This window comes from Hyperolius riggenbachi, chromosome 3, assembly GCF_040937935.1.
Source record: "Hyperolius riggenbachi isolate aHypRig1 chromosome 3, aHypRig1.pri, whole genome shotgun sequence".
NCBI classification, from domain to species: domain Eukaryota; kingdom Metazoa; phylum Chordata; class Amphibia; order Anura; family Hyperoliidae; genus Hyperolius; species Hyperolius riggenbachi.
Window position 1 is genome coordinate 197,580,424 of NC_090648.1, and position 18,527 is coordinate 197,598,950.

Genomic DNA, 18,527 nt, shown 5'->3' on the forward strand with positions numbered 1-18,527 from the left:
TGTGCCGGGAGGCTGTGCGATCGCCGGATCCAGAGGGGTAATGTATAAACGGGGGGATCGCAGAGGAGCGGCGGGTGCCCGACACTTGAACTAGCTAGCCTAGTCCTAGCTAAAGGATTTACACTCATTTGGGACAAACATTTTATTATGGGGGACTCCTGGGGCCACAGAGCGGTATGCCTGACACAGTTTCGGGCATACCGCTAAGGAGGTTAACATGCAGTAGTTGTATTTTTTAATGCTACACGGTAAGTATAGGATTTCAGCCCAACAAATTGTTGGAATTAGCATTGTATGCTGATCTGGGATTTGTGAGCCGTTCCGATCAATATTTTTTTGTGTGTGTACTTAATAACTGGTTAACAATACATAACGCTGGCAATTCAGGTTCGAATGGACACCTTGCTGATATTTTCAAGTTTTCCTATTTTCAGATCAGGTGTATAGTGGAATTTCCGTTTGATTCCAATTTGCCCTTCCGATTTTTCTCTGAATGCTAGCAATACAGAAGAAAACCGCAGAATGCAGGACCTTTTTTTTTATCACATCAAAAATCGGAATACCATGTAAAATCAGATCAAAATTGGGAATCTGAATCGCATGTAGTGTAAAAGAGCCCTTAGGCCTGGGATCCACAAGAGCGGTTTCAGCCAGTGATCGGCAACGGATTAAGGCCTCCTTTCCACGAACTGTTGAGCCGTGTTCTCAGCAAGCAGTGAGCAGTTGAGAGAGTTTGAGAGGCATTTCACTGCCTATCAACAGTTCGTGAAAAGGAAGCCTAAATCCGAATGAGTTTCATTTGGATTTCATCTGGCTAATTAATGCAGGTGGGGGGGGTTTACACTTACCCAGCAGCCGCCTTCTTTTATCCGCCCACCCTGTGTTCTAAGCTGCTTCATGTGACTACAAACACTTCCTCCTTCAACCCGGAAGGAGGAAGTGTTTGTAGTCGTGACCAGCGAGTTGAACGCAGCGTGGGAGGTGCCGTTCAGCTGCATTAAAGATACTCTGAAGAGAGTCTAAATTCACTTTTTTTTTTTTTTTAACTTGTAGCCATGTTAAGCACTATAAGCCTTGCTAAACCATCCGCTATCCCGTGGCAAAACCCCACAAATAGCCTCTGCTGTGTCCAGGGAGCGCTTCCTCATAGAGGCAGAGCTTATGGCTGTAGCTCTGCCTCTTGGCGTGTGGATCGCCGCCTCTCCTCGCTCCTCTCAATCTTCCTTCACAGAGAGGGGCGAGGGAGAGGCGGAGATCCGCGGTGGATTGACGTGCATGGAGGCAGAGCTGCAGCTCTGCCTCCCGGGGCAGCAAAATCCACGACCAAGAAAGTAGTGGATTTTGCAGAGTGGATTTGGGGGGTATAAACCCCCCATTTTGCCAGCGGGATAGCGGCGGTTTAGCAGGGCTTATAGTGCTTAACATGGCTACAAGTTAAAAAAGTGAATTGAGACTCGCTTCAGAGTCTCTTTAATTAGCTGGATGAAAGTCATTCGGATTTCATCCGTTGCTCATCCCTGGTTTCAGCTGCGATTTTCGCTTTCAAGGAATTGCCGGCTAGGCTAATATAATCCTATTGCAGTGATTCCATAGGAGCAATTACAATTTGCCAAAATCGCAATTGCAGTGCCTGCAGCATTTTTAGGGTGATTTCATTGAGGGTGTTTTCACACTGGGCTGGTGCAGTATTTTTACTGCACCCCACTGCAGCCTGATGAAAGTCATAACGACGCGGTGTGACGAAAGTAAAGTTTTCGCCGCATCCACGATGCAAGGACAGATCTATGTCAGCCTAATGGCCCATTCACACTACGGCGATTAGGGGGGCGATTTCTGCTATTCCCCGAAGAGCTAGCGCAATTATAACCCTGTGGCAGTGATTTGACCGCCGCCGATTGTGGGGCGTTTCGTGATTAACTGCAAACAAAAACCGTGTTGCCTGTAGCATTTTGCCGCAATTCTCAAGTGGTTGTGGTACATTGCTTAAACAAGCGCTGATCGCGATCGATTGCTAGTGTGCCTGAACAACAGGACAGTGATTGTGAAATAATTATTGTCTGACTTAGGTCTGGGAAACTGAAAATGCGATGGCCGGAGGAAGAATAAAGAAAACCAAAGCAACTCGCAATAGGGCACCTCTAGGAGAACTCTGTAATGGGACAATGGTGCCGGTAAGCAAGCCAACCAAGGTGAGTGCGAAATGACATATAACACATTTACATTCTGTTAATGAAAGAATTCAGGCAACTTCTGAAACTTGTTTTGTAGCACTATAAGGCATTAGAACCAGTCATACGTATAAAACAAGAGGCCACAGAGCAAGAATGTACAGCTGAAGTCCAGCTCAAGGTAAGGTGTGATGTGTGGGATCTATGTGGTGGTCAAGGGGTCTGTCTGCTCTTTTTGTTCTCTTTGCACATGAGAAAAAAAAAATCTACTGTGAGGGCTCGTTCACACTAGGGGCGTTTTTGTCTTTTTTTTTTAAGCGCTGGTGATTTTCAAAATCGCCCTGAAAGCGCTTGTGCAATGATTCTCTATGAGAAAGTTCACATCTGAGCGGTTTGTTTCCGATCCACTCAGTTAAGCGGTGCATGGACCATTTTTGAGGCGATTCCACCTCAATGGTATAGGAAAGCGCAACCGCTCACAAAAGAAATACACCGCCATTGTGTTCGCGTTTTTAAGAATAAATACATTGTATTGTATTTTTTTGCGGATCAAAGAGATCACTTCCTGACGTCAGGAGGAAGTGAAAAAAATACAATCACTCTGCAAAAGCGCTTAGAAAAGCGATTAACAAAAATGTCCAACGCACACAAATCGGGAAAAAAAACAGTCAAACTGACCAACGCGGACAGCCACACGAACGAAACGCAATGTGAACGAGCCCTGATTGAGAATTTAGTGGCTTAGTATATCAGTGAAAGTAAAGCTGTAGTGAGAAGTGGAGGCCAGGGGTGTTGCTGAGGTTTTTGTGGCACATAATTTGTGCGCCCTCCCCCCCCCCCCCCCCCCAGTAAAATGCCCCCAGTGAAGGCAGGTAACGAAAGATGCCCCCCAGTATACGTAACCACCCACAGTATAGGCATCCCCCCCCCCCCCGCCCCCCAACAACAAGCTGACACATCATTACATTCCAGTGGTTCTGGAGGTCTGTTTAGCTTCTAAGGGCAACAATGGTTAATTTGCATATATTCGGCAGTGATGCACTGGGAGACCTCTCAAGCTCACTCCAACCTGAATTATCGCAAATTCTTTCTGTTTTAAGAAAGCAAACTCTTGTTTTCCTCTCATGTTCCCTTTAATGGAAATTCTACCTTTGTCTGGAACCCTATTAGTTACCGTTGTCTGTAAGCGTAGATGTATTTTCCTATAATATGATGCCCTCACTTACATATACTTCTTCACAGGATATCATAATGAAAGAAGAAGCACTATGCCAAGCATTTTCTGAAGTTCTGAATGATGTTGAACCCCATAACGATGAAGATGCCAAAAATCCTTATATGTGCAGTGAATATGCGGAAGACATATATGCTCATCTGAAAGAACTGGAGGTTAACCACATTGATATTTTCTGTGAAGAGTGAGAACTAAGCGTATAATTTAGTAAAAGTATTGAGTTATTTCAACAAATGGTTACTAAAAATACATGAAGAGAAATTTTCAAAGATAACCATAATCTTTCTACATAATAATACTTTGATGAAACTGCCTACCATCATAAGAATTTAGAGCAATCGAAGGGAAAAGATACAGACCTTTAGGCTACTTGCACACCAAGACGTTGCGTTAGGTGCCACGTTAAGGTCACATAACGTGCACCTAACAACGTATGGTGCTGCAAGATAGGACAGTAGAGTGAGCCGCGTTAGGCGGCTCTATCCCTATAAGGTCTCCCAGAGTGGCGCTGATTGGCCGGCGGGACCACGTGATGCGGAGCGAGACACTCCGCATCACGTGGTCCCGCCGGCCAATCAGCGGCCGCCAGTGCAGTGAATATTAAGTAGCTATGTGCGCGGCTACTGTAGCTGGCTCTCCCCGCCTCCTCTCTGCCCCCCACTGAGCATGTGCAAACAGTCTAACGCGGCTATAGCCGCTCTAACGCCGTACCATGCTGCACTTTTGGGAGAACGTGCAGCGTTACATGTAACGCAACGTGGGCTGTGTGAACAGCCCACTTGTGTTACATTGCTGTGTGCTGGGGGAGCGTTACAAGCGCACTAGCGTGCGCCTGTAACGTCCCTGTGTGTAAGCAGCCTTAGGGCTCAGACACACTGAGGCCTTGTTCACATTGCATTTGGCTCGCGTGTCCGTCCACGGTGGGCTTTTTTTCCTGCCTTTTTTTTTTATCGATTTCCGGCGATTTTCTGCACATTTGCTCGTTTTTGTGGGCATTTTTGTAAGTGCTTCCGTCTTCTGATCCGTAAACAATAAATACAATTTATTTTTTAAAACGCTCAAGCAATCGCTTGCCAAAGCTATTTTGAGAGTTTTTTTGCATTTTTTTTCTATACCTTCCATTGAGGCAAATCGCCTCAAAAATGGCTCAAGCACCGCTTTTCAAAGCAGATCGCAAACAAATCGCTCTGATATGAACTCTCTCATAGAGAGTCATTGTACAAGCGCTTTCAGGGCAATTTTGAAAATTGGCCGCGGTTAAAATTTAATAAAAACACCTGTAATGTGAACAAGGCCTATTTGTGCTTTTCTAAGCACTTTTTGGCCACCAGAGCTTTCTTATAGCTTTTTAAAAAACTCTCCCGCTGACTTACATTAAAATCGCTGTAAAATTTCATGATTTTACCGCAATCATGATTTTAATGTAAGTCAATGGGGAGCGGTTTTTAAAAAGCTCTCAAAAAGCTCTGGCCAAAACATTCAGAAAAGCACTTAGGCCTTGTTCACATTGCGTTCCGATCGCGTTAGCGCTCGCATTGGGCTTTTTTTTTTTTTTTGATTCCCGGCGCTTGGGCGGGCGTTGCGTTTTTGTTAAAAGCGCTTTTTTAAGCACTTTTCCAGAGCTTTTTTAAATTCACTCCCTGACGCAAGTCAGGAAGTGAACTCTTTGACCTGGAAAAGAATAAATACAATGTATTCTTAATTCTTAACGCGAACGCAGTCGCTGCACAAAGTGATTTTGTGAGCGCTGAGTTTTCCTATACCTTCCATTGAGGCGGAATCGCCTCAAAAATGGCCCATGCACCACTTATCTGAGTGATGCAAAGCGAAAGGGTAGACCGCTACACTTACGTGTGTACACAGATGGGAGCAGGGAGATCAATGCCAAAAGTCCATAAATGTCCAAGGAAGTCCCGCTACACCAAGAGGTAGGGTGAAGTAGAAAAAATACTTTATTGTAAATCCATCTTAATCCATCACCAGTGTACAAGTAAAAAGCTCACGCGTATCGGAGCGATGTATGGCTCCTTAATCATAGCTTGCCAAGACAGGTGTTCATACAGATTATATAGGATACAAGACCACACCCTTAAAGGTGTGAGTCTTAAGCTGAGTACACACGTACGATAACGATCGTTCAAAAACGAACGATAACGACAATCGGAACGATAATCGTGCGTTCAAAAAGTGTGAACGATCGTTTTTGTGAACGATAACGATCGTTATCGTTCAATCGGACCGATCCAACCCGGCGGATTTTTTCGAAAGATAATCGTTCAATCGTTGCAGTGTGTACAAAGATCGTCCGATAACGCATGTTCTTATTGCCTGTCATAACGTCACTTCCGTTTGCGCACGCATTTTTTTATCGTTCGTCGTTCAGTACTTTATACTTATATCGTTCACGTGTGTACACAATCGTTCATTACGAACGATCTTTTCAGTCTAATTTGAATATCGTGTAAACGTCACGAATCGTTCGTAACGAATGATCTTTATCGGACGTGTATACGAACCTCTAGGCTTAAAGGTACAAGCATCAAAAAGCTAAAAGTGGAGTATACCACTATAATATATAAATATAAAACAAAATCTGCATAAAAACACAATATACTGCATCAGATTATAGCAACCTGTCATATATAAATGTAATGGTAACATGTAGTATCTGGACAAAATGCATGACTATTAGACAGGGAAGGGAGGCAAGGATGGGCAAGGGAAGCAGGGGATGCAGAAAAAAAAAGGGGGGAAGCAGGGGATGCAAAAAAAAAAAAAAATTTGGGAAGGTTGCAAACAAAGAAAGCAGGCCCCATTTATATACACATATATATGCAACACATCAATGTATTCATTTATCATAAAATGTATGAAGGTCTAATTGGGAGTTTAATCCCAAGGGGGAACGGGTCCCCAATTTCCAGATCCAAAAGGCCTCCCGCTTCAATAACTTGCTATATAGGTCTCCTCCCCTTAATGAGGGTGTTACTCTTTCTATACCTTGGAACCTAAACCCAGACATATTGCCTAAATGGACATAAAAAAGTGCTTGGATACACTAGATGCGTGCGTAATAAGTTTTGTTCTTGAGACATCGCCTGGCACCATTATAGTGCTCTGAGATTCTTTGGCGAAGAGGACGCGTGGTGCATCCTACATATTGTATCTCACATTCCGTACAAGTGACTAAATATATAACATTGTAGGTCTGACAGTTAATATACTGTCTCATATCATAATTGTTGTGTCTGGAAAGTGAGATAATTTCTCGTGTCTGGTCATGAACCCTACAGTATCTGCAGGTACTATAGCCACATTTATACGAACCTGTATGTGTGAGCCATGTAGGTTTAGGCCTATGTGTACTCTGAAATAAACTGGGAGACAAGGTGGTTCCCAAAGTAGGGGCACGCCTTGAAGAAAAGCCACAACCCTCCTTCAAAACAGTATGAAGTTTAGGATCCGAATGAAGAACAAGCAAATATTTTTTAATGATATTGACAATTTGGTTATATTCCAGACTATACGAGGTAACAAAACTAACCCCTTTATTATGTTGCCTGTTCCTGCAACCGGATCTGGGAGTAAGTAAATCTGACCTTGTTTTACGTAGGACCTGATCTCTTGCTCTCAGGATTTTGTCCTCATGATACCCGCGATCGCGAAGTCTCGATTGTACCAAATCCAGCTCTTGCTGCAACATAGCCGGATCAGAGCAGTTTCTTGCCGCTCTGATCATTTCCCCGTATGGAATTGATTGCAGTGTATGTCTCGGATGACAACTAGTGGCCAATAGTAACGAATTGCCAGCACATTCTTTTCTAAATGTTTTAGTTAATACCCTCCGTGATGTAGCACAGCCACTCAAATGGAGATCCAAATAGTTAATTTGTGTGGCATTATGGGACATCGTGAAGGACAGATTTTAAATCATTGTCATTACAATAAGTAAGGAACCCGGGCAAATCACTTTCAGGGCCCCTCCACACCAGCAGCAGATCATCTATATATCTAGCGTACCAAAACAAAGAATCAGAAAAGGGGTTGTACTCCCCAAAGATGCGGAGCTCCTCCCACCAACCCATATACAAATTGGCTACAATAAAGTATTTTTTCTACTTCACCCTACCTCTTGGTGTAGTGGGACTTCCTTGGACATTTATGGACTTATCTGAGTGGATCGGAAACAAACCGCTCAGATGTGAACTCTTTGACCTGGAAAAGAATAAATACAATGTAATCTTAATTCTTAAAAACGCGAACACAGTCACTGCACAAACCGATTTTGTGAGCGCTTAGCGGGTTTCCTATACCTTCCATTGAGGCGGAATCTCCTCAAAAAAGGTACATGCACCGCTTTGCTGAGTGGATCGGAAACGAACCGCTCACATGTGAATTCTTTTGTAGGGGATCATTGCACAAGCGTTTTTAGGGAGAGTTTTAAAATTGCCTGCGCTTGAATAAAAGGGCAACAACGTCCTTAGTGTGAACGAGCCCTTATTATGTGTCTGAGCCCTAAAGGTTCTGTTCGCAGTGGGGCGTTGCATTACACATCCTGTAAAAACACAACGGAGGGGAAAAGTTGCATTGTGCAAGCAGTGCATACAGTATATGAAAAGTATGCTTCACTGCAACGATTACCATGCGCATAATCTGGTACCCCACTGCATGCATGCACTGCTTTATGGCAATGGATTCCGTCTCACTGCACTGATAATGCACCCATGCACATTCCACTACAATATAATTCCATCGCGTAAGCAATACCATTATACTGTCTGAAGCACCACTGTGAATATTCAGGAGTGGTTTAGATGGATGCATAAGACACAGCTGTCAATATGGTGTCCACCCCACTCTCTTGGGGGAGTGAGTGTATCTATATATTTGATGCATTGATGCGATTGTTGGAAGCACACAAAAAAACAAAAAAAAAGCGTCCGAATCCTTGTGTATTTGCCTTTATTACAGTGGTTTGGTATATACCATCCATACAATGAATTAATTAATTTTGTGCTGACAGTTGAGCTTCAGCTATTGTATATTTTGTGGATTTGGCTTCCATTTACTCTTTTATTTGTGCTTACTTTAAAATAGGAAGAATTTACTCAAAGGAAAGAGAGAAAAAAATTACCTATATACTGTACCTCATATCCAGGAAACTACTGTATATGCAGTTTGCACGGTCTCACAATGTTTCTGTCTTGTCTAGTCCCAAAGCAAACTAATAGGTCCCCCCACCCCCTTCTCCCTGAAACTGGCTTTTGACTGTAATAGTTATTTAAATTGTGAGGGACTGTTACTGACATGACTGAAGATAGTGTTATATCAATAGATAACTTTATTTTTTCTTCAACCAGATCAAGCATTCAGTGCATCCAAATTACCTCCAAGGAACAGAGATCACTGAACATATGAGAGCCATACTCATAGAGTGGATAATGCAAGTTCACTTCAAATTCCATCTACTGCCAGAGACTTTGTATATGGCTGTTGCCATTATGGATCGTTTTCTTCAAGTAAGTAGCACCTTTAAGCCAGGCATGTCCAAACTCAAGCCCAGGGGCCAAATGTGACCCATCGAGCCATTTCTGGTGGCCCCCAAATCTCTCTACAGTTAATTCTATGCAACCCACAGACCGTAGCTGCAGTGAAGCATGCATGGGCTAATAGCAGCAGTAACAGCCACTTGGAAATGTTTTGGCATAGTGTACCTAACTGCAATCAGCAAAAATTGTATTCATTTTGCTTGTTCGGCCCCCTAGCACTCTTAAGAACAGCGATATGGCCCTTGGCCTAAAAGGTTTGGACATCCTTGATTTAAGCAAATTAATATTGCAAGAACTATATACATCGTTGTCTTTGGTTGAGTATACCTGTATTTACTTTTTAATAGGTACATCCTGTGCTGAGGAAGGAATATCAGTTGGTGGGCGTTGCATCCCTGTTTGTGGCTTCAAAATACGAAGAAATGTTTTTTCCAGAACTTGCAGACTTTGTGTATATAACAGACAAGACTTATTCCAAGGCCCAGATCCAACAGATGGAGATGACAATACTTTGCAAATTAAAATTTGATTTGGGAAAACCATCACCACTACACTTCCTTCGGAGAGCATCAAAGTGTTCTAATGTAAGTAGCACTCTTGCTTTATGCTGATATAAGGAGGGTGTCCCTGTGCTGTTCTTGGTATACTAGTTTGATAATTTATTCATTAAAATGTAATGTGGTGATTCTGCCAACATGGTGACAGATATGTGCATCTGATGTTATGTATGGCTTTTTTTGTAGAACTGCCTCAGCCAAGTGTGCCTACCTACCACTAGGGTAGATGTTTTATTTTGATTAGTGGATTAAGGGCGCATATTCAAATGTGGTATTTCACTTAAAGGGAAATGAGCACCTCCTTTTAAAAAAAATATTTAAAATGGCCCTTCCCCTAAGGGAGGTTTGTAACTGTTTGCTTTGTGGGGGGCTGGTGTTAAGTTACATTACCTACAGGTGCTGCTCAGTAGCCCCCCTTCTACATGAAGGAGTCAATCTTGCAGTGGTGGGGGTTGGGGTTAGCATCACTACTTAAATGCAGGGTGCTACTCCTCTGGCCCCTGTCGGGATGGGATCAGCAATTTTCCACAGCACATACTCTGGCTGTGCCATATTTTGAAGTTCCCTGGCAAAGTCATGTGCCCACTGCAATGCATGCTGGGAGATGTAGTCCATAGATGTGAGTACAGAATAGATGTTAGTACAGAGATTTTCCCACATCCATGGACTACATCTTCAAAGTTCTCCCCGTTGATCTGACTGCTGCTCCCAGAGTATCCACCAATGGGCAGCTTGCAGAAAAAAAATGTGCTGTGCACCAAAATATATGCTTTTTGAATGTATTGCTTCAGAGTCACACACAGATAAATATGCATTAGGGAGTAACAGTCTTACAGCCATTTTCCAGGGTTAATAGACTGCTTCCTCTGCTTTGGTGTACAGCGGTTTTCTTCTACAAGCCGCATTGAGAATCTTCATGCTGGAACACACTGCAGCTGACAGATCCAGGCCGCAGTGCCTCGGCCAACATTGAGTGTCAGCCCTTCTGCAACTCTGACACAGCATCCATCAAAGTAATGGTGGAGGTAGCTAACTATTTCAGGTTAAAGGGGATAATTTCCATCCCTTGCATAACATACAGTACTCTTGGTAGCAATGACCAATACCCTGTCTATGCCAGAAAAGCTAAGAGATTTAGGATGGATAGTGAATCACCAAAAACGTGAAAGCTGTCTGTTTACCTGAAACCTTCCACAGCACATAACAGTACTTGCTGCTGAACCTGCATTAAGAGAACAGGCTTTGTCTTCACAACACAGAGAGTAATCAGCTGTTAGCACAGCCCAACTGAGCAGAGGGAGAGACCACGTCACTAAGCCTGTCACTGAAAGAATCTCTATATGTTTTTTAAAATATCCTTTCCAGTTTCCTTTTATTATTTTTTTTAAGTGTACCAGACCTCAAAGATTAGCCTGTATTTATACTTCCCTTTACTTCCTCCAGCCTCATGGGGTCCATGGAGAGTCTCTCACTGCCCTCTCTGGCGGCTCCATTCTGCCACTATCTGGCCCAGTAATCCAGCCAGGGCTTGGCCGTGCGTGCGCCCTCATGCCTGAGAGCTCTCTGTGCCTTTTAATTGGAGCTATTGGTAAGGTTATACCATGTAGTGGTTACCAACTGGGTCATGTTAGCGCATACAAATCTGAGTGAATGTGACCATGCCCTTATAGCTGACATACTGTTTCTGCCTAGTAAAGGTGTATACTCACAAAGGGGCGGTGCAATGGATCCACTTCAAGAAAAAGAAGTGGGAGGGGAACTATGGGCTCAGCCAAGATGATCTGGCACTTTGAATCTCTTGGTGGCACATCGGGCCCCCGTACACATGGTAGATTCTTGGTGAGAGTTTGATATGGGTTGCGCAAGCAGTTTTGCAAGAAGTAAAAACTGTACCCACTCGTGTTCAAGAAGGGGGCTGCAGCAGACAGCATTCACTCACCTGTATGACCGCCTCTTGCTACAGCTCTCCATTCTCCCGATACTTCCTAGTTGACATCAGAAGCTCAGAATGGAGCGCCAGCGGCAAGAGGTGGTCATACAGGTAAATTAACTCTCTCTGCCACAGCCTCCTCCTTGAACATGAGCGGGTACAGTTTTGCTTCTCACAAAACCGTGCTCACACATCCTTATTCAGATAGCACTGGTTGCATGTTTGGTTCCAGGACACTGACTGAACAGGTAGTGAAGTCAGCATATGGAAGACACTGACCAGTCTGAACTTTGCACCATTGAAAACAATTCAGCAGGAGCAGTTCCCACGTATTTATTTTCACAAACGTATTTCTTAGCTTTGGTAAAAGGTGTCTGTATTTTATGTCTGGATTACTTGGTTGTGTAATTTAGCAAATTAGTGGTCTTCTTCTTTTTTTCTGTTAGGCTGACATAATACAACATACCCTTGCAAAATACTTGATAGAGCTCACCTTGCTGGACTATGCCATGGTTCATTACCAGCCCTCCATAATTGCAGCTGCTGCTTTATGCCTAACTCAAAAAATATTGAGCTGCAAAGCATGGGTAAGTATTTAAGGACAACAAATCCATGATGTTCTGATATTGTTTAGGATTTGGATTGTCTCAACATGGTACCGCAGAATACAGTTATTAGCATTACTGGTACTGATAGGAAAGGATTGAACATTTGGTCAGAAGATAGTTACCCTGAGGGTACAATTACTCAGGTTTAGATTTGTCTACTGATTGTGTAGTAGTTTTCAGTATAGTTATTGTTAGCAACAGTTTAGGCAAAAGGTTTGTGTTGGGCACTAAGGATAGTATCAGGGGAAGGGTTGTTATCAGAATCTCACCAATTAAAAGTTGATGGTGATGATGTTAGAGCTATTAAAGCAGTGCACTTGATGTATATTTAAGGTTAGTGTGTATAGGACTGGGGAACAAATGCTATTTTTATGGATAGAGACATGTAGAGGCGCCCAAGTATATAAAATAAAAACAAGTGAGGTGGCTTACCTCATTCATAACACCACTTACGGTACAGTAAGAAAAATAATTTAGCGCAATGCGTTTCGTGAGTGACAACTGACTTCATCATGCCAATAACTGTGCCGGCATCCTCGTATAACTTCCGCTGTCACTGCAGTGACAGCGGAAGTACAAATAGAGGGCGCTTTATTTGAACTTCCGCTGTCATTGGTGTGATAGCGTAAGTTATATGCGGATGCCGGAGGTGCCACATGACAGGGACATCACGCCCGGGAGCCAGCCTCAGGTAATGTATGCCGGGGGGACAGGCAGCAGCGGCAACTCAGCAGATTGTGAATCGGTTTCAGGCTGAAATCTATTCACAATCTGTTTGCAGTAAAGGTAGCCATACGATCCCTTTCTGATCAGATTTGATCAGAGAGGGATCTGTCTGTTGGTCGATCTGATGGCAAATCAACCAGTGTATGGCTACCTTTATTGGTCTGATGAAGTCAGTTCGATCTCACGAAACGCATTGCCTTGTGCTAAATAATTGTTTTTCTTACTGTACCATGAGTGGTGCCGTGAATGAGGTGAACCACCTCACTTGTTTTTAATCTTTAATTATTTTATATACTTGGGCGCCTCTACATTGTGTCCTCCTCCTGCAGAGCGGCCTATACAGGCGGTGACCTGTACCCGGTTGGAGGCGGTTATCCTCCACAAGTGCAGTTAGTGGTCACTTATCTTGCAACCCATCCTTGTGAGTACCACATTTCCTACTGACTCGACACCTATATCCTTGGAACGTACTACACCATACAGGCTCCCGGTGTCTCTGTGTTATATATGTGTTATCATAATGACATACTCAATCTATCTGGTTAGTTGAATGAAATGCTACATTTCCCATGATCCAAAGCAGTGGAATATGGATTTGGGGATAAAGCAGCAATCCTGGCAGAAAGCATGTTGAGATTGAAAGGAAATCTGCATACAGCAAGTGTGCCCCACTCAGTAAGAAAGGAAGTATAATATGAACCTTGTGAAGAGCAGAAATGCATCTGCAAGTTAGGGGAGGAAGAAAAATATTTCTTTTAAAGGAAAGGGAAGAAAATCCGAGTGGAAGAAATCGTTTTAGGAAATGTAAATGAAGAGTGGGAGGATGCAGTCTGGCCTTCTATTTCATTGTAGCCACCTCAGTCCACTACTCTTGGAAGTACTTCAGGGAGAGGCCCGTAGCAACGGTATTTGACTGGCCCAATTCCATACTGCATGCAATTTACTGTACATTAAATCTTGTTGTAAGTTGGAAAAATGATTATCTTGATGATCATTTCTAGTGATGAGACAATGCAATGTGGCACAAACAAGAAGAGGAAAAATCTAGCACTTGATTTAATGCTAAAAAAACACATTGTCTGTCCTAGCGTCAATGGCATTTTGCATGCTGATGTTATGCCTTCTGTTCTCTCACAGGGACAACGATTACAGTACTGTACTGGCTACACAGAAGACAGTCTTGTCCCAGTTATGCAACATATGGCCAAGAATGTAGTTAGGATTAACAATAACATGACTAAATTTGCTGTAAGTATTACTTTTTATTATGATATCTTGCTATACAAACTGTGAAAAGATGATGATCATTTATGGAGTAGGCAGAAGTACCACCAACCTTTTCTCCTGTACAAGGCTATACTGTAGTGGAAAACAGAGCAACTGCTCCATTATCCTCAATTCAGAGGACTTGCTCATGCCTCTAATAAATCAATTAGTGTACCAACAGTAAAAACTATGTATAACAGAGCCTGTGATGTAAGGCTCTGTGTCTGTGCTGGCAGGATCAGTGAGTGGTAGGGATAATAACTCACCTTGCCCGTCTGTAAATCATTAGACCTAGAAATTCTGCCCGCTTGGCTAGCCGAAGCGTTCAGAAGCTCTTTGGCCACACCCACCTGCATACCTTCCAATGATTTGAGATAAGAAAGAGGGCCACTTTTAGACACGCTCCTGCCACACCTCCTCTGCCACACCCATAGCCATGCAGACCACTAAAAATTCAAAAGCAAAAGATGTAATTACATATATCTGTACATCAGACCTGAAAAAGGGCCAAATGAGCGAAAAGGGGGGGATTTGGTTTCCAAAGAGGTACCGTCCCTCCAAAAAAAAGGTACAGTTCAGAGCTATGACGAGCGACTTATACGGAATTCCGTCGGAAAAATTTTAAAATCTCTCTCTCTCTCTCTCTCTCTCTCTCTCTCTCTCTCTCTCTCTCTCTCTCTCTCTCATACTTCCATTATGATCAATTCGATAGAAAAAGTAGCATGATTAAGGATTTGTACTTTTTGAAAAGCATGCTTATATACCATAGCTGGGATTTGAACCCAGGACCTAGTGTGTAGTAGGTATCTGTCTTACCCTCTAGACCATGACCCACACTACATGCTAAAGCTGGCGGTAGCATAAACCATACTTCCATTATGATCAATTCGATAGAAAAAGTAGCATGATTAAGGATTTTTACTTTTTGAAAAGCATGCTTATATACCATAGCTGGGATTTGAACCCAGGACCTAGTGTGTAGTAGGTATCTGTCTTACCCTCTAGACCATGACCCACACTACATGCTAAAGCTGGCGGTAGCATAAACCATACTTCCATTATGATCAATTCGATAGAAAAAGTAGCATGATTAAGGATTTGTACTTTTTGAAAAGCATGCTTATATACCATAGCTGGGATTTATTTTTTTAACTCTTGGTACTCTTTAAAGGGGAACTGAAGAGAGAGGTATATGGAGGCTGTCATGTTTATTTCCTTTTAGACAATACCAGTTGCCTGGCAGCCCTGCTGATCCTCTGCCTCTAATACTATTAGCCATAGCCCCTGAACAAGCATGCAGCAGATCAGGTGTTTCAGTGGTTCAGACTTATAAGTCTGATCTGACAAGACTAGCTGCATGCTTGTTTCTGGTTTTAATCAGATACTACTGCAGAGAAATAGACCAGCAGGGCTGCCAGGCAACTGGTATTGATTAAAAGGAAATAAACATGACAGCCTCCATATACCTCTCTTCAGTTCCCCTTTAACATTCAAAACTTCTCGAGCAAATACTCAAAAAATCAGTGATTCTAGGGGAGGAAAGAATATGTTTTTTTTCAGAGAGGTTGTGCTTTGGACAGTGTTTGGAGAACAAAGAGGAGATGTACAAGGGAGAAAAATTTAGCTTTGTGGGTTAAGAGTTAAAAGTTTAAAGTGGATCCCCTGGGTTACTGGCAATCATTGAAGAGCTTGACAGAAAAGTGCAGCAGATGACAAGCAAGAAGAAAGGTGAATTCATTTGGATTTTCACTAGCTCACTGTCAGCCAGGAAGATATTTGTAGAAAGAAAATCTAGTGTGTGAACACGTGTCCCCTGACCCCACTGATGACATTACTGGTGATATGCCATGTGATATGTCATTTTGGATCACTAATGATCAACCCATATTGTTCTCCCCCTCCCCTATCTATACAATAGAACAGGTTGCTGAACAGTATGTCTGTACACTAATCCTTTCTGAGTAACAACTATTGAAAGTTCATATGTAGCTTAACATCTGATCACATTTGGGGACAGGAAATTGCCTGGCTGTCCTGCTGATTTTCAGCCTCTATACTTTTAGCCATAGATCCTGAACAAGCATGCAGATCAGATATATGACTAAAGTTTGCCTGGATTTGCTGCATGATTGTTTCAGTTATGTGGTTCAGACAATACTGGTACATGAAAGATCAGCAGGATGCCAGGCAACTGGGATTGCTTAAAAGAAAGTAAATATGGCAGCCTCCATATCCATCTCACTTAAAGGGCAACTGAAGCAAGAGGGATATGGAGGCTGGAATATTTATTTCCTTTTAAGCAATACCAGTTGCCTGGCTATCCTGCTGATCCTCTACTGCTAATACTTTTAGCCATAAACCCTGAACAAGTATGCAGCAGATCAGGTGTTTCTGACATTATTGTCAGATCTGAAGGATTAGCTTCATGCTTGTTTTTGGCATTATGCAGACACTAATGCATCCTAATAGACTAGCAGGACTGCCAGGCAACTGGTATTCTATAAAAGTAAATACATATGTGGCAGCCTTCATATATTTCTGACTTCAGTTGTCCTTTAAGGCCTCATGCTGAAAAATACAGCATCAATTGGGTGAAAGAAGGCCAACCGCTATATCCCCAAGAAGTCTATTTCTTTCAGAGTAAAATGAGCCATAAATTTACTTTTCTCCTATGTTGTCACTTTCAGTAGGTAGTAGAAACCTGACATAACCCACAAGTTTTGGGCTAGCCCATCTCCTCATGGGGGATTCTCAGCATGTCCTTTATTCTTTATAAAGACACTCCTTGAAAGAGATGTTTACAAAGATGTTGGTCAGCCACCGTGCTTGCTGTACACTTTTTGGGCTGTTGGACAGAGCAGCTACTAGCATTCACTAAGTGCTTTTGAAAATAAAGAAAACCCTGACAACCCCCCCCCCATGAGGAGATGGGCTAGGCCAAAATCTGTTGGTTCTGTCAGATCTCTACTGTTTACTGTAAGTGACAGCAACATAGGAGGAAAGTAATTTATGGCTCATTTTACTCTGGAGTGTGTGTGTGTGTGTGTGTGTGTGTGTGTGTGTGTGTGTGTGTGTGTGTGCGTGTGTGTGCGTGCGTGTGTGCGTGTGTGCGTGTGTGTGTGTGTGTGTGTGTGTGTGTGTGCGTGCGCGCGCGTGCGTGCGTGTGTGATTTTATGCTTTTCGCGACAGTGGTCCTTTAGAGTAGGTTCACACTTGTTCTAAAAACATGTCCGTGGCTCTGGTTTTTAGCCCGGGTCAAAACCGGAGCCATGGATACCAATGTTAAAAATAGCAACCGCCTTCACTCAAAAGAAAAACTGATCCCTCTGCGTTCAGGGGGGATCCGCTTTGAAAACCTGAACAGACAGTCCGGATTTGCAACATTTTCACGGACCCCAGATACAGGGAGGGGTAGTGAAAAGTAATAGCAAAACGGATCCCCCTCTACACAGGCATCTTTTGACACACAAACTGATTTATTTTCCGTGTCTCAAGGGTGGGGGCTGCCATGCTGAAGGGGGTAGCAGGAAAGAAGGGGGGCATTGGTGGGGAGGGGAGTCGTGACGTCCCCCCTCCCCACCCGGGTTCCTCGCTCCCCCTCCCCCTCCAGCCAGTTTAATTGATAAAATCATTAAAGTATTCAAATATAAGCCAAGCGGCACAGCGGGGAACTTGCTTCCTTGTGTTCCACCACTCGCCGTCACTTCCTGCAATGCCACCCAATGAACTACAGAGGGCGGCATTGCAGGAAGTGACGGTGAGCGATGGAACGCAAGGAAGTAAGTTTGCCGCTTGGCTTACATTTGAATACTTTCATGATTTTATCAATGAAACTGGCTGGAGGAGGAGTGGGAAAGGGGGGGACCCAGGTGAGCGAGGGGGGCTACCCTCCCCCCCCCCCCCCCCCCCGTTCCTGCCTGCTACCCCTTCCAGCATGGCTGGGGATGTTTCCACGGACTGGAAACGTCCCTGCAAAAAGAAAGCAATTTCTCTCAAAATGGAGAGAAAGAAAAATTGTTTACAAAAACTGATTCGTTTTAAACAGATCGGATCTGCGGCGGACAAGTGTGGACCTAGCCTTAAACAGTACTGGAGCTGTAAACTACTTTTGAATATTTGTACAGTTTCTGACCTGTTCATTTGTTTCAGCTTGTAAAGAACAAATATTCCAGCAGAAAACTGCATCAGATCAGCATAATCCCTCATCTTGGCTCCGATGTTGTACTAAGCCTTGCTGCAAATCATCTGAAAGACTTGTAGTACCATAAAACTGAACTGATGTTTTACCTAATCTAAGCCTAGAGTACCCGCACACTCCTGTCCATTGATTGAGGTGTTTAGATTCACAACCGGTGCCAGGAAATGGTAGAAAAGGAAGCAGTTTTGGTGATCAAGTCACTGCAACGTCACTGAAGAATTCAATGTTCAGCAATCATGAAAACTTTTAAAGCAACCATTGCAAAACCTTTTAATGAATGACTGGACTGCA

General features: G+C 43.2%; 1 protein-coding gene across 1 annotated transcript; it reads left to right on the forward strand.

Moving 5' to 3' along the window:
- Positions 1–2,087: 2,087 nt before the first annotated feature.
- On the forward strand, positions 2,088–18,298 carry LOC137562257 (G2/mitotic-specific cyclin-B2-like). The gene is made up of 8 exons (XM_068273589.1): positions 2,088–2,189; positions 2,269–2,349; positions 3,411–3,557; positions 8,763–8,921; positions 9,299–9,535; positions 11,885–12,025; positions 13,910–14,020; positions 18,188–18,298. The coding sequence occupies exons 1-8, from the start codon at positions 2,088–2,090 to the stop codon at positions 18,296–18,298; spliced, it is 1,089 nt and encodes a 362-aa protein (XP_068129690.1).
- The last annotated feature ends 229 nt before the right edge of the window (positions 18,299–18,527 follow it).

Coding starts and splice junctions, on each gene's coding strand:
- LOC137562257 (XM_068273589.1), top strand. CDS start 2,088: ATGGCCGGAGGAAGAATAAAGAAAACCAAAGCAACTCGCAATAGGGCA. Junction 2,350..3,410: donor CAGCTGAAGTCCAGCTCAAG/GTAAGGTGTGAT, acceptor ACTTCTTCACAG/GATATCATAATGAAAGAAGA. Junction 3,558..8,762: donor CTCATCTGAAAGAACTGGAG/GTTAACCACATT, acceptor TTCTTCAACCAG/ATCAAGCATTCAGTGCATCC.